This window comes from Poromitra crassiceps (genome assembly GCF_964638095.1).
Source record: "Poromitra crassiceps genome assembly, chromosome: 17".
Taxonomy (NCBI): Eukaryota; Metazoa; Chordata; class Actinopteri; order Beryciformes; family Melamphaidae; genus Poromitra; species Poromitra crassiceps.
In genome coordinates this window covers 19306200-19328974 of record NC_139635.1, presented here as the reverse complement: position 1 = coordinate 19328974, position 22775 = coordinate 19306200, and the positions used below count along the sequence as shown (strand labels likewise).

Genomic DNA, 22775 nt, shown 5'->3' with positions numbered 1-22775 from the left:
AAATATATAAATAAATAAACAAGGATAGGTCAAAACTTAGCATAGGGCCAGTGCGGAAAAGCGTTGACGAGCCTGTTGGCTGTAGCAGACAGTGGCATTGATAATGGGAAGGGCTGTTAGTGGCAAAAGTATGAAGGATACTTGTCAAACATATTTCATTGCAGGATGATGTTGTGTGTTGGTATACACCTTAAAATCAAATACCTATGTGTTTAGTCCAATGTTTTTGTCTTTTAATCAATCACCTAAACATTATATTATATCATATTATATTATCCTATTCTGTTAATTGTGTTATTATATAATTTGATATCTTATAATCTATAATATATCATCTATATATAGATAGATTTATAGATAGCCTATATACAATTGGATCTGATCAGTGTTGTAGCTAAATTACTGATGTAAAATGTTATTTTAGGGGTAAAAATAAAATAGAATATTGAATACTAGAAAATCTGGTCCTCACAAACACAACAAAGAAAAGATCATCAATGCAATCAAATCTGTTTGAAAAGTCTGTAGGTGATCGATGTAATTATGTATTAGAAAACATTCACTTTAGTAAACGTAACTGGTTTTTGTAAAGCAGTTGGCACGACATCACATAACTCTCCCAGCCATCTGCTGTATCAGCAGCCTGCCTGGGGGAGTGATGTCACAAGTGTTATATACGTAAGGGATAATGGATAGTGAGCCGGTGATTACTGGCGAAATAATGACCGACAGGTGATATTGAGCCCGACGCGCAGCGGAGGGCTTAATCATTCACCTGAAGGTCATTATTTCCAGTAATCACCGGCTCACTATCCATTATCCCGCTTAGAACACGGCCTACAACTAAATCATTCAATAATCTGACAAAACAGCTGCAACTGGTTGGCCTAATTAGTAGTGTCTTGCTGACAAAAGGCTCTTATCAACTGATTAATCCAGGTGTGGCAGAGCAGCGGTCGGTTGTCGAGAAATAATGACCGGTGAATATTGTTGATTGACCAATCAGAATCGAGTATTCAAGAGAGCCGTGTTCTAAGGGTTTTTATTGAGCACGTGCATTAGAATGCAACCTTTTGGTGTGCTGGTGTGCTTTGAGGCCAGTACAGGTGTGCCTTGGGATTTTGTGACAACCATAGATTATTATTGCAAATATAGCCTACAACTATACAAAAAGTGTAGTGTTGCTCCTTTGATGTAGTCATATTACTAAGTTTCAAATTAATTCCTGAATTATTTAGTTAATAAATATTTCATGAGTAATATAGTTGTTAGTTAGTAAATAAAAACTTTTAGAGTGATAAGAGTGATAACACCTAGAGGCTATTTTGCACAGATACTGTAGTAGGTGTGCCTTGAGATTTTGTTTTGCCCTTTGGTGTACCTCGGGCACAACCCAAAAAAACCCACTGGACTAGCACCATGCTTCCTCTGATACTGCACATGTGCAGTCGCCAGCTGCAGGGGCGTAGGCAGAAATTAAATTATGGGTGGGCCTGGATAAAATTGGGTGGGCCTGGATAAAATTGGTGGGGCAATTGCATGACGAAATTTTTGCGCGCGAAGCGTGCAAAATTCCTAGATGTCATGAAGTCGTCATGCATTAGACTCTGGAGATGATGTGCCCTGCGTTTTTAAGCTACAAAACCATTAGCTAGCAAGGCAGCAGCAAGTTTGCCTCTAGAAAACAAAAACAATTTTTTTTGGGTGGACCAGGGCAAGAAGTGGGTGGGCCTGTGCCTACCCAGGCCCACCCGTAGAAACGCCCCTGGCCAGCTGCATCTTTTCACCTGACAGCGAGGAGTTTCACTGGCAGGACGCATCGCGTGGGAGGTTCACGCTATTCCCCCAGTTCCAATGTGTGTGTGTGTGTGTATGTGTGTGTGTGTGTGTGTGTGTGTGTGTGTGTGTGTGTGTGTGTGTGTGTGTGTGTGTGTGTGTGTGTGTGTGTGTGTGTGTGTGTGTGTATGATTCAAGCCCTTTTTAATGACCCATGTCTATTTATGTCTATTTTCAAAGACTTCCAAGGCCTTGATTTCCCCCCCCATAATCAAGTGTACCTTACCGTACTGAGCATGTCCATTGGCTAGAAACAGGAAGTACTCTTGGTCCAGATCGTAGCGCCCTGGCTCCTGATTACTCAGTTTGACCAGTCGACTGAAGCTGCACTGGATGCCTCCGTCCGCCAGCCGCCATGACACCGCGGACAGACTAGACTGGAGACACAGACACAGCAGACGGACAAGGGGTGGCTGACATCTTGGATTCAGAGAAAACCTACATGGATCTCTTCTTCTGAGTCAAGTTTGTTTGTCACCACCTGTGACTGGTCTTCAGGGTGTGTCCGTCCGCTCAGGAAGGCAGTGCTCACTGACACTCTATCTCCATCCTTTACACACATATACACGTCATCATTACCCTACACACACACACACACACACACACACACACACACACACACACACACAAACACACACACACACACACACGCAGGCACGCGCACACACACACACACACACACACACACACACACATGCAGGCACGCGCGCACACACACACACACACACACAGGCACGCGCACACACACACACACACACACACACACAAACACACACACACACACACACACGGTTATTACAGGCAAAGCATAAGTTTAAATGGATCAAAACAGAGCTACAGAGCTTCTGAAAGTTTTTTTTTTTTTATAATTCTTCTTTTATTTGGAAATGTTTGACAAATTTCAGTATAGTGTACATAAACATTTCCTTTTTTATACAAAGTATGAAAATGAAAGTTGAATGAAATGAAATGAAAGTTACACAAAAATAATAGATTCAAATAGTTTTCTAAAGGCCAATACCGACACTTTAAATATTATAATTTAATTAAATACTATTTGGGCCAAACTTGACAAAAATTATTTTTACCATCCATGTGTCCCAGGACAGAGCAAAGGCCAGGTACCCTTCTGCCGGACCGCTCAACTCAAACAGCACTGACTGCAGAGAAAGACCATAAAAACAAACAGCACTGAATGCAGAGAAAGACCATAAAAACAAACAGCACTGAATGCAGAGAAAGACCATAACAACAAACAGCACTGAATGCAGAGAAAGACCATAACAACAAACAGCACTGACTGCAGAGAAAGATGATAAAAACTCAAACAGCATTGACTGATGAGAAGGACCGCTCAACTCAAACAGCACTGACTGCAGAGAAAGGCGATAAAAATGAGTTATGCTCTAAAACTTGAGTGTGTCTTTAAATCTACAATCCACCAAAAAACAGAATTCAGATATGTTATTCCTATGATTTTGGATGGTCTGGTCGAGATCCGTAAGCATGAGCAAGTAAGTCTCAGCTGGAAACATGATAAACTAGACAGTAAGCTAAAGTGAAGAAGAACATGTGATACATTACAGTAATGGAACTGTTGAAATTGTGCATTATATATATATATATACACACACATAAAGAGACTGCATCTGTTTTCTTTCTGTTTTCACTGAGTGTCAATGTATGCTCATGTGAAGAGGTAATAGTTCAAGCAGTAGCGGAGCGTACACCGGGGCAGAGGGTGCACCCGCCCCGGGCCCACTCCCATCAAAGAAAAAAAAAAGAAATTGCATGCCAGGCCAGGCCAGGCCTGAGTGTGAGAGCAATTCAATCAATAGACAATAACATTGGCGTGTTTAAAATGAGATTTTCCACTAAATATGGCTAAAACAGATTCAAACATGCAAAAAAGGCAAATTTTTCTTCGCCGCCGGCCTTAATTGAAAAAAATAATAAAAAGAAATAGAAATTGGGGGATGGGGGGGCCCCCTAAGAGCTTCGCCCCCCGTGGGCTGATAGGGTCGCTCCGCCCCTGAGTTCAAGCCAAACCATTTTGTCTGCTCCCTCTGTAGTCATGGACAGGAAAAAGCAGTGTGGATCTCGCGGCTCACAGTCTGGAGGGTCTTGGAGGCAGGACTTTGATTGGCCACATCCTGCTGAAGTGAACTGGAGACGTGTGGGGTGACAAGTTCAAGTTCAAGTTCAAGTACAAGTAGTTTATTAATGTCCCAAAGGGCAAATTGGATTACAGCAGGCATATGGATTATTGATACAATGGATTAGTGATAATATGGTTTTGCTGACAGGCTGATACTGATAACCAGGAAGCTGTCGATAGCCCATCTGTAAGTCTGACGTGAGTGAGTGAGTGAGTGAGTGAGTGAGTGAGTGAGCAGAATTTTGTTCAGCTATAGCTATGCTGTTCTACGTCTGAAACTTTCAGGAAGTGTAAGGGACTGTTTGTTATTTATCGGGGGGTGCGGGGTGACTTTGTTTGTTTTTTCTTGACCCTCCCTGGAGCTACAAATAATTTTTTTCCATAACCCTCCCTGAGTGACTGGAGGAAAATGCATGACCCTCCCTCCGCCATAAATAACCCTATGTTATTATATTCACACAAACAATAGGTAGGAGAACATAAAAAGCAAATCTTTTCCAAACATTAGGCTACGTTTAATAGCGTCCCAATAGCCCTCTCCACTTCCCTCGTCGGGGAGTGACACACACACACACACACACACACACACACACACACACACACACACACACACACACACACACACACACACACAGACAACAGTGTTGGGCAAGTTACTTTCACTACATATTACTAGTTACTAGGGGTGTCACGATACAATACGATACACGATATTGGGTTCACGATAACGATACGATACGATATTTTAACAATATTCTTTTGCAATCGATTTGTAAGTTGAGGGGGCATCCTCCACGCTAATTTGAGTGATTTCACCATTTTCATCCTCCGTGTCTGTAACGTCCCTCGTCTGTTCAAACAAAGCAATGAAAAGGAGAGCGAGCATGCAATCAGATGCAGATCAGTGCCACCATGTTCAGCTTCTTTTTCTCGCGATATGAGATTTCATCTCAACGATACATATTGTCACGTTTTGATATTGTGATATACTGTATTGTGGCATACGATACGATGTATACGATGTATTGTGACATCCCTACTAGTTACTTCCATTGTTGGAAAGTAATGAGTTACTTTACAATATTACTGTTTGTGTAGAGTAACCCGTTACTTATTACCAGTGTTGGGCAGTAACTTAGTTACAGTAACTTAGTTACTGTAATTGTATTACTTTCCCCAGTAACTAGTAACGGGAGGGATTACATTTTCCAAAAAGTAATTATATTACAGTTACTAATCCAAGTAAGTTCAAGTTACTGTATTACTTTCTCAGCACTGGCACAGTGACAAAAAAACTGTGTGAAGATAGAGAGCCAAAGTGGAACATCACTTCCTGCTTCTGCACTGTACCAGAGATTTTCATCCGCCATTTATTTTCCCATAGACATTTCCTAAAATGCTTATAAAATTAGTTTTACTTGTTCAAACCAAACGGTTCAGATATATTTAGAAACAGGAGAAATCACATAACATTTCACTCAGACCAAAACGTAAAAAAAGATGCGGGTTTAAAGAAAATATTTTTTCGATGTTGTTGTTTTTTTGTCCCAAGTGAAATGTTCTATATGGTCTCTCCCGATTCTAAATATAGTTGAACAATTTGGTTTGACCAGGTAAAACTATTTGTATAAGCATTTTACCATGGGAAAATAAATTGTGGAAGAAAATCTCTGGTACAGTGCTGAAGCAGGAAGTAGGCGGTCACTTTACCTCCCTATAGGACGCAGAACTGATTGGCTGATTGTTGACTCCTGTAAGGCAGAGGTTCTCAAATGTTTTTCAGTCAAGGACCCCTTACAAGATGGAAAATATACCGGGGACTCCGACTCCCTCATTCTGATTTGTGATTTTGGGCTTAAAGCTTAATTGTTTCCACGGTGACGTGCTTGATTTTTAAATTGATAGGTTTGTTAGATTAGAATGTAATCCATGAACCATTTTAGATTTAAAGCATACAATATTTTTGTTGAACTATGAAGCTTTTGCAACAAAAAAAAGTTTATATTTTATTTTACTGAAAACTTTTCGCGGACCCCTTGGCAAAGTGCCACGGACCCCTGGGGGTCCCCGGACCCCCATTTGAGAACCACTGCTGTAAGGTATTATTGTTCCTGTAAAGTGGATTCAGTTCTAAAAGGAGCTCGCTAAACAGGTTGTACTGTATGTCACTTTTACAGAAGTGGCGGTAGCGAAAGTAATACAGTAAAGTAACGAGTAATGTAACTAATTACTTTTGATACCAAGTAATAAGTAAAGTAATTGTATTACTTTTTAAATGAGTAATCAGTAATATGTAACTACTTACACTTCCTGAGTAACTTCCCAGACACTGCTTATTACACTACTTTTGCATTACTTTCACCAAAATAAGAGCAGTATAGCAGAATGACATCGCCCGGAACCATGGCGAAAAATAATGTCAACCGTCTTGAAGTCAGTGTAAACCGTCCAAAATTCCAAATGTTATTCTTTTCCTTTGTTATTTTCATCTATAGTGATTATTTGCACAAACACACACAATTTGATTAGGAAATGATTGTGCCTTGATAAAAAAAATAAAAAAAATAACTCAGTTTGTAACTTGTGTTGACAACTGAAATCCTGCTGGTAATAAGTTATATTACTGAGTTACTGCTAAAAGTAATATATTATATGTAATATGTTCCTTTTGTAATGAGTTACCACCAACACTGGCACACACTCACACACACACACACACACACACACACACACACACACACACACACACACACACACATCAAAGAGACATGTGATATTAATGACGTTCTCTTGTCCCAAATATGAATAGCTCTACACAACAGTGCGGTGGCAGCAGCGAGCAGAATATGGGCAGGGCGGCCGTAGGCCAATAGATTTTTAAAACTTATCCTTTGATGGTCGCATGCATGGATGTATTAAAAGAACGGTCGCATGACATTGATGACAACGAAATCCCTGGAGTGGGATTGGGGGGGAGGGAGTATTGCTTCTCCGTACCAAATTCTGGTGTAGATCTTTCATCTTGAAAACTGCATGGATAAATCCTCACACTATAGCCATATAAAATACTCATGCTTTGCAAGCCTCTTTAACCAACTGAATCTTGATTGCTGATATTGAAATAAATTATTGTCACGTACTACGAACGCTATGTGGCTTCACTGCGTCAATATCGCACGCCTGTAGCCCACCTGAAGCCACCATTCCTTTGTTCAATAATGCAAACAAAACGTGTGAGTTCATATTACAATGTTCTTTTAAAAAAAAAAATCCAGATTCTTTTATCCCATTTTTATCCCCCATTAGTGCTAATTTTAATGTATTTATCCTGGTTGCTGCTCCACCCTCTGCCGATATTACAATACGCGAGTTATAGATAAATTATATTAGAAACTGTATTGTTTCGGATTTGGGCAGTGATCCCCACCACACCCCTGTAATCAAACATGAGTGGAATTAAATGATATGGACATTTGCACTGGCATCTGATGGGCAAACTCCAAGATATCCTCCTCTTCTTGGCAGGCCCGGTTTTACAGGGGTGCAAAAGCACGCATTGCACCCTTATTTTAATTGTCTGCATGCTGAGTTGAAAAGAGTGGTAAACAAAATAAATAAAATAAATAAAAAAATAATAACAAATGCAGCTGCACACCTACTGTTTAAACTTGAATTAGAATTGTTGTTTTTCTTTGTTCTTTGATGTGAATTTATGGCTTTTTGGCACCTATATGTAACCTTTTAAGGTTGAGATAATTGTATTATCATTATATGGTCCAAATATTTCAGTAAAGCACTCGAAACACTTGAAATATTCTTGCTTGGCTGGTATAATTCTACTTGAAATGATGGTAAAATGCATTATTTTTAGTAAAATAACATGTCAAATTTGTCGGGGGGCCGAGCCCGTGCATCTGCACCCCTTCCTATCTAGGATGCATCCCTAGTCATCTTGTTCTGGAACCGGCCCTGCTTCTTGGGGGTGATGCAGGTAAACCTCGTCTCTTTTTTTTTTTTACCACAGGGATTTTGTTTTAGTCTTGCAATCAAGAAAGATCATATAGCAGCTAGCCTATTTTAGACCATTGCAAACATCTGCATGCATAGGCAAACTTGAGCAGATGCCTGCAGTGCTATTCAGAACCTAACGTGAAATGGAGAAATGGAAAAATACATGGCCACAACGCAGGGCAGGAACTTTAAAACCTGACTAAGCTGGTTACCTCTTCGCATTTTTCTCATGGTACTTGAGTCTTGCACTAAAAGTCAAATTGTCTGAAGATAAACATGTTTTAGACAACGTAGAACAGGCTAGCCTAATGAAAGTAACGGGTAATTTTAACGTTATATGACATGACACGTCCACCACCGGCACCAGCTTCCACCGGCACCATCAGACTGAGGCGAGATGAAAATACCTGGTAACCTGACTTTGCCAGATGCGGGATCGGTATTATTTTCACAATACCGCCCCCATCTGGCAACGTCAGGGTAAATACCTGGTGCGCGGTACTCAGAATAGTTTGCATGGGCGCCTGCCTGGGTAATCCTGGCGCTTGAATTCTGCGTAGGACGTGTTGTGCCCCCAAGTGCAGTGGGATCCATAATAACGCTGTGCTCTGGGTATGAGTTTGATAGGAGGGTACGAGTGGGAGATACCAAGTCCAGGCACCAGACAGGGTAGACATTGATAGGGGAATAAACACGTACTTTGAAAAGAAAAAACATATTTAAAATATATGCAAAATACAACAAATTAGATGTATGACCCTCCCTAAAGCCAGAATAAAAGAACGCAAGTCCATCCCCACTGCTCAAAAGGATATTTGACACCCCTCTCCCGTTTTGCACCATACCCCCCTCTGATAAATAGCCTAACGAAGCATCCCTAAAGACCACCCCTGCAGGTGACTTGACGGAGGCAGATTTTTGAATTAGGTAATTAGGGCCGTTTAATTGCCCTAATTACCCAATGATTGCCCTAATGTTATCAGTGATGATGTCATCAATGAATCAAGAAGAAGACGAAGAAGAAGAAGACGAAGAAGAAGAAGAAGAAGAAGAAGAAGAAGAAGAAGTAAAGAGAATCAGTCTGATGCTATATAAGTGGCTGTGTTCCAGACCAGGGGGTCACTCCCAGGGAGGGACTGTGTAGTTGCTATTCACAATGAAAAATGGCATCTGAGAAGTTTATTCAGTTCGTCTCCCAGCACAAAGCATTTTATGGCGAAGCAGGAATACAGAGATTCGGAATTAAAAGACAGAATGTGCCGGGTGATTGCAGACCAGCTTGGAATGCGGGACGCGGTGTGTGTGTGTGTGTGTGTGTGTGTGTGTGTGTGTGTGTGTGTGTGTGTGTGTGTGTGTGTGTATGGGGAAGGGGGGGGGGGGGGGAGAGAGACAGAGAGCCACACAGACACACTGCCAGTTGTGGATCAATAGGATCGCGGTAGTTTTCTTTTCGTTGCGAATCTTCGCAACGAATATTGGATAATTAACGCATCGGACTCAGTGTGCAAGGTATCTGTGCGTGACGTGTTTTTTTCGGATGACGGATTAAAAAAACGCAGCGAACAATTCGGACTCTGTGTGCAAGAACCTTGAGAGTGAGTGAGTGAGTGAGTCAGTGAGTGAGTGAGTGAGCGAGCGAGCAGAATTTTTGTTCGGCCACAGCCATGCCACTGTACGTGCGATCGGGCTGAAACTTTCAGGAAGTGTAAACCATTGCTATTTTGTAATCGACCTTAACGCAGCAGAAACGACAATAAGGCTGTTACTAGTTGTCAGCTACAGCACTGCAGCAGGATGGTATGTCAACAATATGACCGACGAGTTCATCATCGATCAGCATCTATAATACTATCTGATGAATACTATCTATAATCAGTCTGAGGCTATATAAGTGGTGGGAGGAGACCACTGTGTTGCAGGGGGGGTCTAACTCCCAGGGGGAGTCCAACTCCCCTTCTAACCCCCAGGGGTCCACTAGTATAATATAATACTAATTAACTAATTAACTAACTAACTGATCACAAATCAAATAACGGCCCACAGGTTGGGGATGGCTGATCTACAACATGTTAGGGGAATGTGTTGCACACCACGAGTCACAATTTTGGTATTACTTACTGGTCCAGGCAGGATGGAGGGTGTGGTCGTTTGCACTGTAGTGGGCGTGGTCGTAGAGTGTGGTGGGAGGGGCGTAACGCCATGCTGATAGATGATTGGTCCAGGCAGCTTCACCCAAAAGACGCTATAGTGGGCGACTACTGTCACACTGGAAAACACATAATGGTGTACATGAAGACACACACTACAAGCACTGATTCCCAACCAGGGGTGCGTGTACCCCTAGGCTAGGGTACCTGAGTAGCTTGCACGGGGTACTTGGGAAAGATTGGGGATTACCATTTATTTCCAAAATGATAAGAACAATATTCCAAGTAATTTCATACGCCCATCTTGGTAAAACTGATGACTTTTCCCAGTTGAAATTGGAGGAATTGTATTAACGGGGAGTCATTCAAATGATTTCCATTCAATAATCAGATGTGTTAGAGATCAGATCATGCCTACTAAAAGTTGAATATGAGTTTAATAGAAAGAGTTTAGGAGAACCATCGACATACATGAGTGAGGGGGAACTATTGGCTTGGCAAAACAGCTCAAGGGATACATAAGGGAAAAAAGGTTGGGAACCACTGCACTACACCAGTCCAAAACCATGAAACTTTCAGGAAGTTTTAAAGAGCACCCCTGTCACCTACCTACGATTTTTTTTAAATTAGGGCAGATGAATTGCCCCAAGGGTGAGGCTATAAAGTTCAGTGATGATGTCATCAGTGATGATGCCATCACTGAGGATGTCATCAGTGATGTCATCAGTTTGAGGCTCTCGAACGGGGCTATCGAATGGGGCTGTGAGGCCGTTGGAGACCGGGACCCGATGATGGTCGTCGAGCAGCGAGGGAGGTCGGCATGCTGGCACGAGGGCCCCGAGAGGTCATAGACTAGCACCATGCTTCCTCCCACACATGCACATTTGCCAGTCGCTTCTTTTCACCTGACAGCGGGGAGCTTCACCGGCAGGACGTACTGTACCACGTGGGAGGCTCATGCTATTCCTACCAGTTCCCTTCCGCCCAGAACAGGCGCCCCGACCGACCAGAGGAGGCGCTAGCGCTGCGACCAAGACACATACCCTTAGTCCGGCTTCCCTTCCCACCCGCAGACATGGCCAACCGTGCCTGTATGGATGCCCCGACCAAGCCGGAGGTAACACGGGAGGGCGCAAACCTGCGACCCTTGTGTTGGTAAGCGGGGAATCTACTGCTACACTACCCGGACGCCCAAAGGTGCTGTATTGTGGTATTGTTTCTCTGCAATTTCATCAGGAATCTGAACATCATACGTGTAGAGACACATTCACAGGTTCACACAGCATGCAGACGAGGAGATCTTAGATCTATACATCATACGTGTAGAGACACATTCACACAGCATGCAGATGAGGAGATCTATACATCACACGTGTAGAGACACATTCACACAGCATGCAGACGAGGAGATCTTAGATCTATACATCATACGTGTAGAGACACATTCACACAGCAGGCAGACGAGGAGATCTATACATCATACGTGTAGAGACACATTCACACAGCATGCAGACGAGGAGATCTATACATCATACGTGTAGAGACACATTCACACAGCATGCAGATGAGGAGATCTATACATCATACATGTAGAGACACATTCACACAGCATGCAGACGAGGAGATCTACACATCATACGTGTAGAGACACATTCACACAGCATGCAGACGAGGAGATCTATACATCATACGTGTAGAGACACATTCACACAGCATGCAGACGAGGAGATCTATACATCATACGTGTAGAGACACATTCACACAGCATGCAGACGAGGAGATCTATACATCATACGTGTAGAGACACATTCACACAGCATGCAGACGAGGAGATCTATACATCATACGTGTAGAGACACATTCACACAGCATGCAGACGAGGAGATCTATACATCATACGTGTAGAGACACATTCACACAGCATGCAGACGAGGAGATCTATACATCATACATGTAGAGACACATTCACACAGCATGCAGACGAGGAGATCTATACATCATACGTGTAGAGACACATTCACACAGCATGCAGACGAGGAGATCTATACATCATACGTGTAGAGACACATTCACACAGCATGCAGACGAGGAGATCTATACATCATACGTGTAGAGACACATTCACACAGCATGCAGACGAGGAGATCTATACATCATACGTGTAGAGACACATTCACACAGCAGGCAGACGAGGAGATCTATACATCATACGTGTAGAGACACATTCACACAGCATGCAGACGAGGAGATCTATACATCATACGTGTAGAGACACATTCACACAGCATGCAGATGAGGAGATCTATACATCATACGTGTAGAGACACATTCACACAGCAGGCAGACGAGGAGATCTATACATCATACGTGTAGAGACACATTCACACAGCATGCAGACGAGGAGATCTATACATCATACGTGTAGAGACACATTCACACAGCATGCAGACGAGGAGATCTATACATCATACGTGTAGAGACACATTCACACAGCATGCAGACGAGGAGATCTATACATCATACGTGTAGAGACACATTCACACAGCATGCAGACGAGGAGATCTATACATCATACGTGTAGAGACACATTCACAGTTTGACACAGCAGGCAGACGAGGAGATCTTTTTGGGGGAGTTCATAAATAAGTGTTTAGAAACTCACAGGAACTGAACCACACTGGGAGCATCCTTAGGAGCTTTCCAGATAACCGCCACCTCTGTCAGACTGGCATCACTTGTATGGCTTACTGCTGAGCCCTGGACACACACACACACACACACACAAACACACTTCTTAGAGTTCATGTTAACCATGCGGTTCGCGGTCTTAAAGGGATACACACACAAATGCTGCATCAGGTATCAATGGGTTAAATACTTGCTTTCATATAATTGCCCTCTAATGTTTTTGACCTTTGACCTCCCTTTTATGAGGAGGAGGAGGAGGCTAGTAGAAGTAACAGTATTCTAAACATTCATATACAGGTTTATTGTGCCTTATGTTCATGACTGATTAGTAATCCATTTGCCTATGTGTGTGTGTGTGTGTGTGTGTGTGTGTGTGTGTGTGTGTGTGTGTGTGTGTGTGTGTGTGTGTGTGTGTGTGTGTGTGCGCGCGTGCGTGCGCGTGCGTGCTCGTGCGTGTGCGTGTGTGTGTGTGTGTGTGTGTGTGTGTGTACACACGCTCGCGCATGTGTGCGTGCAATGCATGCATGTGTATTTTTGTGTGCATACAGTATGTACACCTTAAGGTTATTGCAGGTAAGCGTCTGTGTCCTGCTGGGATTGGTCACAGTGAAGGAGCCAACGGCAGATACTGAGCTCTGACTGGCTGCGTCTCTGGCCTCCAGCAGGAAGCCCTCAAAAAACGATGTTCCTGATAGGATGACTGGAAATAGAGTAAAAAAAAAAAAAGGAAGAAGAATTATATTACAGATGACTGGAGCACACGAAATCACTGGCAAACAAATTTAATAAGGTACAAAAACTGATGTTTCGACGCGAGCAGCGTCTTCTTCAGAGTCGGTTTGACGCTGCTCGTGTCGAAACGTCAGTTTTTGTACTTTATTAAATTTGTTTGCCAGTGATTTCGTGTGCTCCAGTCATCTCTACCTTTCCAGTATTATGTCCTCGTCTGAGAGCACCAATCTCCCCTTGTGGAGGGGGGCTGTAGCGCAAGAGATTCCTTCTACAAGAATTCTATTACAGTTGGCCATAATATGAGTTGGCCAGTTGGTATGCTGATACAACATATGAACACCAGCGATAATACTGTGTACTCTCTCTCTAGGTGGGTTGGGGGTCTCAGTGATTTTGTTGTTACTTTCTGTTTATTGTGTTTACATGTTATGCAGATTGGAAAAACTCAAAATAAAATATTTTAAGAAGACGTCATCATTTACACCCTGTTTTGAGCTGAAATCTTCACAGTGAACTTAAAGTGAAAGTGAAAACAGGACTTGCAGCTCGCTGATACAGTGAAGATTTCCGCCAATGGTGTAAATTACGTCTTTGTAACTCAACTTGGCCTCTTTGGGCTTTTTTTTTTTTACTTGTTTGAAAGTTGGTCACCATTTTCCTGGAAAACCCCAACAATGTTTTCCAGGAAAAATATTTAAAAAACGTAACTCCACCTTCCACCGGCATGGGGGTGAGTAGATAATGACTGAATTTTAATTTTTAGCTGGGCTTATCCTTTAACATTTACTTGGAAATATTCAATTAGTTTGTCGTTAAGCCAATTTGTCATGAAGTTGGAAGCATAGAACTGTTTATAATAAGGATGTGATTATTTCATGAAATCTCCTTGGCCAGTAAGTCAGTTATGCAGTTAGTTACAGGGGTCCCAGGACTCCCTTGAAAAGCTATGTCCATCTCAACGGGACTCGCCTGGTTAAATAAAGTATATGGAAATAAAATAAATACAGTAGCTGGTTACCTTGGATACTGTCTCCGGCGTTGAACTTGGTGGTGTTGGTTGCTAGCTGGTAGGGGCTGTGGCTGCTGTTGCTACGGTAACCATGCTGGGGTACCATGCTGCCGCAGGACTTTGTTACCTTGCCATTGGGATAGCAACCAGCTGGCACCCAGAAACTCACGGAGACAGAGAGGAAGAGGAGGCAACACAAACCCACGGCAGACATCTGCAGACAAAATAATAATAATAATAATAATATTAATAATGATATTAATAATAATAATTATAATAATAATAATAATAATAATAATAATAATAAGTATTATTATTATTAATAATAATAATAATCATAATCATAATCTATTCAACTCGTTTGCAAACAGAAAAACAGTTATTTCAAACATATCCAGATTGACACTATTATACCTCTACTCTAATACTACAGTAGGCAACATTCGGAAAGCTATGTTTCTTTTTACCCCGCTAGCCGGGCGCTTCTCGCTCATACTGAGCATTAGCGCCCGGCGAACGTCAACGCATTTCCCATCAAACAATCGTGCCACGCTAACGTCTAGGTATAAAAGCCAACCCTTACCTGAGCCAAAAACGTGAAGTGAAGACGCTATCCGATGCGCAACATCCTCTTCTTTTAATGACATATAGTTGACTCTTCCAAATTGTTGCATAAAATCCACTTTTCTGTCTTTGAAAAACCGAAAATCGTTCATCTGGAGCAACCCGGAACAACGACTCACTGTTTACTCACTGTATACTCACTAATGCCCCCCACACTTCCGGAATGGTATTGCACCTACATTTTCGGTTTTTCAAAGACAGAAAAGTGGATTTTATGCAACAATTTGGAAGAGTCAACTATATGTCATTAAAAGAAGAGGATGTTGCGCATCGGATAGCGTCTTCACTTCACGTGTTTGGCTCAGGTAAGGGTTGGTTTTTATACCTAGACGTGAGAGCGGCACGATTGTTTGATGGGAAATGCGTTGACGTTCGCCGGGCGCTAATGCTCAGTATGAGCGAGAAGCGCCCGGCTAGCGGGGTAATGTTTCTTTATACTGACAAAGCAAGTGTACAGTAGATTGACAGCTGTGCAAATGTGCTGCTTTGGGATAAACATTTCCCTCGGGACGCTCCGGCAAAATCCAGAAGATCCATGTCAGTGGTCAACTTGCAAGTTGCCACCAAGAAGTGGTAGAAGTAGTAGGCCACAGACCTGCGCCATTAAAAAGCCACTGTGGCTCATGGATCAAATGAAGACAGTGGACTTAATTCTGATGAATCCAAAGTAAGCTGTGACAGCTGACGTCTCAGTATCAAATCTATTCCTGACAGGGGCGGACTGGGATCATAATTCAGGCCGGGCATTAGATACCAAGCAGGCCAGGCCGATACGGGCCGACACGCGTGCCGGCGTCGAAAAATTTGGGACGTTTGAAGCCCAATTTGGGCCATTTGAAGCCAGATTTGGGCCGTTTGAAGCCAGATTTGGGCCGTTTGAAGCCCAATTTGGGCCGTTTGAAGCCCACTTTGGGCCGAGTCCAATTTTACAATGAGATGCACCCACTTTAACCCTGAATAAAGTAATAAAACCACTAGTAAACCAGTAGGCGGCGCCTGGCCTGCTGTTCAGTGAGTGGCCTGACTGCGGGCAAAAAAAAAAAAAAAAAAAAAAAAAAATTGCAGGCCAGGCCAGGCCAGGCCAGGCCAGGCCACCGGGCATTTGCCCGACGTGCCCGATTATGCAGTCCGCGCCTGATTCCTGATCTCTTTTGTTCTCTATTGTCACTGCTGATTTTCTCTTTTTTTGCATGTAAAGTGTGACAGACAGTCATTTTACCCACATTTCAATTCTATCCCATTCAATATCTTTCTATAAGTGTAACAGAAACACATGTTTAAAGAGAGTGGATAGCCACAGAATGAAGGCAACATAGATCATATATACGGTGATACACAGACAAATAGACACCACTGGAAATCTGCTCAAATGTCCCTTTGTACAGGACAGAAAGGGAGAAACCGCTTTAGGGTCTGTTTCAGTTGAATCAGCAGGCTATAAAGAGAAAACACATCCATCTGTTAAGCGATGAATTAGTTGGATATAACATGCTCATACCAATACAATGTTCATTTTCCAATATTTTAAATGAAAGAAAATCAATCTCAAAACTGAACATGAACTGACACACCAGGTCTGCAACCTTGTTGTACTCACCCTCAGTGGTAGGAAACACCTCAACTCGGTTTAGCACGGCTCCCCCTTTAACACAGACAGTGCTATCTGCTATGCAGCTCTCTGGTCAGCTGCAGCATCTATGAACGTGCACTGTGGGTGACTGTGTGTGTGACTGTGTGTGTGACTGTGTGTGTGACTGTGTGTGTGACTGTGTGTGACTGTGTGTGAGTGACTTGAGTTGGCTGAGTTCAGTCTTGATATGGGAGCAGTTTTACAACCTGATGGACTATTGGAACATCCTGATATGGCTTTCCACTTCAAAGTTTGCAACGGAAACCACCTGGTATATAAAGGGCGAGACCTATATAATGGCCATCTGATTACTTTTTCAGTAACTAAGTAGTGTAACTAAGTAGTGTAAGGCGATACAATTTCCAAAACAGTAATCAGATTACAGTTACTAATCCAAGTAACGCTGAGTTACTTTTTTCTTTTTCGTGGCCTTATGCAGAAAAACAAAAGAAACGCTCAGGAGAGACCATCAGAGTCAGAGTCAGTTAGAAACGGCATTGGAATTGGGGTGCTAGGAGCTTAAAAACATACATAACAAATCACACAACAATATGAAAACATTTAGATACCGTATAAAAGAGTAAAAAAGTAGATAAAAAAAATACAATTATAAAATGAGACAAGTGCACATGTGGATAGACCCGAGGCCTCCAGCTCAAGTTTAAAGTGCAAGATATTAAGAAGTGCACATCAATAAGAAATAAAATAAACAGAAATGGTCTGGGTCAGTGGTTCTGAAAGTGGGGTCCGGGGACCCCCAGGGGTCCTTGAGGGGGTCACAAGGGGTCCCCAGCTAAAAGGGGGATCATTCATTTTCACTATCATCCCATCCATAACACACAGACATAATCTATGACTACTTTGGTCATGGGTTTCATAAACGGTCTGTATTAATAAAACATCTAAAAGCAAAGATCTTATCACATGGGGGCCCTGGGTCTTATCACATGGGGGTCCATGTTGTCTAATGTGTCAGTTTAGGGGTCGTTGACATGAAGACGTTTGAGAAACACTGGTCTAGGTAGTCAGGTGCATAGATCTAACACTTTGCTTTGCTTATATACTATCCCATCCATCACTTCAGGGTTGAGAGGCTGCGGAGTTTACAGTTATGCAGACTGTGGACTCCTGTAGGCTATTATTTCATTCCAATAAAGTGGATTCAGTTGTAAAAGGAGCTGGTTTGGTTGTAGGCTATGTCACTTTTTGGGCGGTAAAAAAGAAAGAAAGAAAAAGTTACTAGTAACGTAACTAATAATATAACGACAGTAAGTACTTTTGAAAAAAGTAATCAGTAAAGTAACTTAGTACTTTTTAAGGAGTAATCAGTAACTAATTACATTCCCCAAGTAACTTGCTCATCACTGATAATGGCACACGCATGGCGTGAGGAGCACACAGAAGGCGTATGAAGAAGGCTGGCTCTGATGCAGAGGACTGACCCGGTCTGACCCTGTCTGAGGTTCCGTGTGCTAGAAAGGAATCCTGGGACTTGCGTGTATGCAAATCAGCCGTGACGTGAGGCGGTAACGATTGGCTTGCAGGCCGGCGTGGAAACATAAGCTTCAGAGAGATAAAATCACTTTGAAATCACTTCATTTTGACTGTTTGATACTTCACTGTTCTTTTATGCACATTGGAGGTTTGGAAGTGAAAAACTCTTCCTGGTTTGCTGTGTTGGGGGTAACTCATTACAAAAGTAACATATTAGATGTAATATATTACTTTTAGCAGTAACTCAGTAATATAACTTATTACTTATAGGATTTCAGTAATATTATACCAGTTACTTTGTCAAGTAACTCAACTTACAAATTGAGTTACATTTGATTAAATCAAAGCACATATTTAAAAAAGATACAATCATTTCCTAATCAAACTGTGTGTTTCAATCCAAATAACCACTACAGATGACAATAACAAAGGAAAAGAATAATATTTAGAATTTTGGATTGTTTACACTGACTTCAAGACGGTTGAAATTATTTTTCAGGATGTTCCGGGGCGGCGATGTCATTCTGCTGCTCCTGTTGTTTTGGTGAAAGTAATGCAAAAGTAGTGTAATAAGTAACGAGTTACTATACACAGAAAGTAATATTGTAAAGTAACGTATTACTTTCAAATGAAAGTAACTAGTAATATGTAGTATACATTTTGAAAGTAACTTGCCCAACACTGCTGGTTTGTCTCACGCAATTCCCCAAACCTGCCGCTAGGTGTCAGTCTGTGTCTGGTCCACGGGCTGAGGCTGCGATACTGCGGGCAGCCAGCAGGGGGGCTGCTACAGCGTCTGGGCTCAGCAGTCTGAGAGATTGGAGGAAACAGTAATATATTCACTGAGCTTAAAATGATAAGAATTTTGATAGCTTGCATTGCTGTACACAGGCCACAATATTACAGCTATACCAGTGTTGGGCTGGTAAGTTACTTTCAAAATGTAATATACTACATATTAGCAGTGTTGGGGGTAACTCATTACAAAAGTAACATGTAGGCTATTATTACTTTTAGCAGTAACTCAGTAATATAACTTATTACTTAAGTCTTATAGGCTTTCAGTAATATTATACCAGTTACTTTGTCAAGTAACTCAAGTTATTATTATTTTTTATTAAAGCACATATTTAAAAAATATACAATCATTTTCCAAACAAACTGTGTGTTTTATGCAAATAACCACTATAGATGACAATAACAACGAATAATAACATTTAGAATTTTGGATTGTTTACACTGACTTTAAGGTGGTTGAAATTATTTTTCGGGATGGTTCCGGGGCGCCGATGTCATTCTGCTGCTGCTGTTGTTTTGGTAAAAGTAATGCAAAAGTAGTGTAATAAGTAATGAGTTACTCTACACAGACAGTAATACTGTAAAATAACATTACTTTCAAATGAAAGTAACTAGTAATATCTAGTATATTACATTTTGAAAGTAACTTACCCAACACTGCATATTACTAGTTACTTTCATTTGAAAGGACCAGCTGAAAGACTCAAGCCAATAATAACAACTGAAGTTTACACACGTTCCTCATTAGACTATGTGGCTATATGGCAAAGATGCAATTAATTCTGTTTATTCTGTTACCCCACACTCATTACTGCCTAAACCTACTGTGTATTTCTGTAGTCTGATTACAATAACTGATTCCTTTTGGGCCGTTCAGGCCCTAAAGGAATCCGTAGTTGTAATCACATTACAGAAATTCACAGTAGGCCTAATCCCTCTGTGATTGCTTGGTAGCCTACATTTTAAATGACTATCTGTGGCATGGTGGCATATGATCAAATAGTCCAGGTATTACGGTTGCAGTGATTGGCCAACACTGTTGCACTAACAGGCCTTCTGTCTGTCTGTCTGCCTGACAACTGCACTGCAGTCCCAGGTTATGCAACTCCCCCCTGTGTGTATGTGTGAATTGCGCAACTGAAATCAATGGTAATCATGCATTACATAATACGTCTACCTTATATTATATTATTCAACCCAGCAGACTAGTATCTTCGTAAAAGAAAAGACAATAATTCTGAATCAGAGATCAGTAGCCTACTTCATAGAGGCAGTTAAAAGGGGCAGTCATGGCAAGAAGAATGTCAACTTGTCTGCTCACATCACTGCAAGCCAATAACATGGAGATGAGAGAGATGCATTTATTTACGAAACTTTCCTCTCCTTTGTGATCAAAACAACACGTGTTTGTGGTGGACAGCCTGTCAACTGACATTGCTGCAGATTTCGTGTGCTTATTATAGTGCATGAGGAGGAAATGGAACCATTCTCGTCGAATTCAGTTCATAATTATTACACAATATGTGTTTACCGTTGTATTCGGGTGATTACGGTAGTGGCTCTTGGCCTGTGGGCCACGCCCACTTTGACAGTGTTGCCATCCTGCCTTCCATCCAGCTGGGCTGCTGCAGCAAAGTGCTCCTGTGCTGTGACGAGCTGAACACAACTGACAGACAGGTGACTATAACTAACAAGACACATCTCAACATGCTTTTACATTTACCCTCTGTACAATTACCACAAGCTACGATGCTACGAGTTTGCACATGTATCGAGTAAGTTATTAGCTAGGTAACGTACGCTGCAGTTACTATCAAGTAACGCGTTAGGCTATATGCTGTTAGTTTTACAGCTAGCGTTAGTTTAAATGATATGAATCTGACTTACTGTCGTACTAATATATTACTCTTTCGAGCCTAAAATGCCCCTTTTCTACCCTAGCCCCGATACATAATGTTGTATGGACCGAACTCACGCCAAATTCCATTCAAAGATCTGCCTGTTAAATGCTTCCTTGCTTAGCAGCAAAGGTACCTGCCTCATAAAACGTGACCTAAGAGATGTTCTAAATTTAAACGGGACGCACTTCAATTCGGCATACATATAATCCACCAGGCAGTGATACTTCCAATACAAATAATCAACTTCAAATATATAAGTTGACACTGCTCGGGTACCGCCCACCATGGCGTGTTTTGGTGGAAGAAGTGGGATATGGCAGAATATATGTATGCCGAATTGAATAATGGCTCCTATTAAATTAGATTAGTTTTTGGGGGAAACTATATTTTGTGGGGTACGTTGCTATAGCAACATGACACTACCAGACATTTGAATGACACTTGGCGTTATGGACGCTCCATGCTAGACACGGCACGTACTGTTCCGTCCGGGGCTTTCCTAACAACTGCAAGACTTCCTGCGCCGCTGTTGGGAGTTAACGGTCATGTTTACGATACATATCACGATACATCACATTTATGTATTTATTATTTGCGATCTGTGCGTGTCAGTTGGTCTCGGTGTGGACCCGACAAAAAACTGAACGGTGGTCGGTTAGTTTTATAAATAGAGGGTCTGACATTAACTGCTGGATTCCTGACCTTGTCCCCCCCGTGAGTTATCATCAGACTGAAGCACTGCGCAGACTCAGTGAGGGAGGGTTCAGTGGAGTTCAGTGACTGCATAGACCTCCTAAGATCTGATGGTTCCACACTCGGCAGAACTGAAGCTAAAGTTCTGACAACATTCCTGGGCTACTGACCTGCCAGTCACACTGGCCCAACTTGCCATATCCTTCAAGGACCCCTGGAGGTCCTTGGATCATACTTAAGCAAAACTACAGCCTGTGGTTCCAGGGAATAGTTAAATTTAACCAGGCAGCAGATTAGAGAAGATAGCTTGTGACCTGAAGGTCGTCGGTTCAATCCCTGGGACCGGCTGGATAAATCTGGATGGGCAAAGTGAAGTGCCTGCCCCTCCCTCATTACCACCACTGAGGTGCCCTTGAGCAAGGCCTTTAACACCAACCACTCCAGTGGAGCTGCTCAGTGGCCAGCAGATCAGACTGTGGTTGTACTGGTCAGCTTCCAGGTGGGAATGTGTGTCTGTGTGAATGTGAACAGAGCGCTCCTGAAAAAGAGAGCATTGCTCTCAGTGAGACTCCCCTCTGAATAAATAAAGGTAAAAAATAAATAAATGAAATGATCCCAATTAGATACTTTATAAGGCTGACTCTAATCATTAGAGATGATATGCAATATATAGGGTTCATGACACAATACAATACAATCACAATACCATGTCACAAATAAAAGTTTCATAGCAACAAAGAAGTCACAAATCTTTCGATATGCTGGCTTGCTAGAATGTAAACAACAATTTAAAAATGTCATCACAAAGTGCAAATAATGTAATTTGAATGGAGAGCTTGTGAAATTGTGATGGGCAACCTAACCTAACTTATAGTTACAACAGAATAAAAAGTAACTAATATCACAATACATCACATTTATGTATTTATTATTTGCAATATTTAGAATTTCCACTTTCATCCATCCCACCCCTACTACTACTAAACATAATGCTCACTCACACCACTAACTGCATGTACAACGTATAGGCTGTATTCAATGAAATACTAAATGA

At 41.9% G+C, this 22775-nt stretch overlaps 2 protein-coding genes across 2 annotated transcripts in view; one reads left to right on the top strand and one right to left on the bottom strand.

Annotated features, from left to right (window-relative positions):
• Window positions 1-21954, bottom strand: part of frrs1a (ferric-chelate reductase 1a) — a gene marked incomplete at both ends in the record, with an annotated part of 27101 nt that extends 5147 nt beyond the window's left edge. The window contains 11 exons of the mRNA XM_083653964.1: window positions 2063-2213; window positions 2318-2416; window positions 2925-2996; window positions 3886-4002; window positions 10124-10271; window positions 12815-12909; window positions 13398-13540; window positions 14591-14745; window positions 19042-19139; window positions 20679-20783; window positions 21892-21954. Coding sequence (XP_083510090.1) covers window positions 2063-2213; window positions 2318-2416; window positions 2925-2996; window positions 3886-4002; window positions 10124-10271; window positions 12815-12909; window positions 13398-13540; window positions 14591-14745; window positions 19042-19139; window positions 20679-20783; window positions 21892-21954 — 1246 coding nt within the window. The remainder of the gene's footprint in view (window positions 1-2062; window positions 2214-2317; window positions 2417-2924; window positions 2997-3885; window positions 4003-10123; window positions 10272-12814; window positions 12910-13397; window positions 13541-14590; window positions 14746-19041; window positions 19140-20678; window positions 20784-21891) is intronic.
• The window catches only part of LOC310791721 (glycogen debranching enzyme-like), an 88130-nt gene continuing 86083 nt past the window's right edge, over window positions 20729-22775 (top strand). The window contains exon 1 of the mRNA XM_083653375.1: window positions 20729-20804. The gene's annotated coding sequence lies outside the window, so the exon portion shown is untranslated. The remainder of the gene's footprint in view (window positions 20805-22775) is intronic.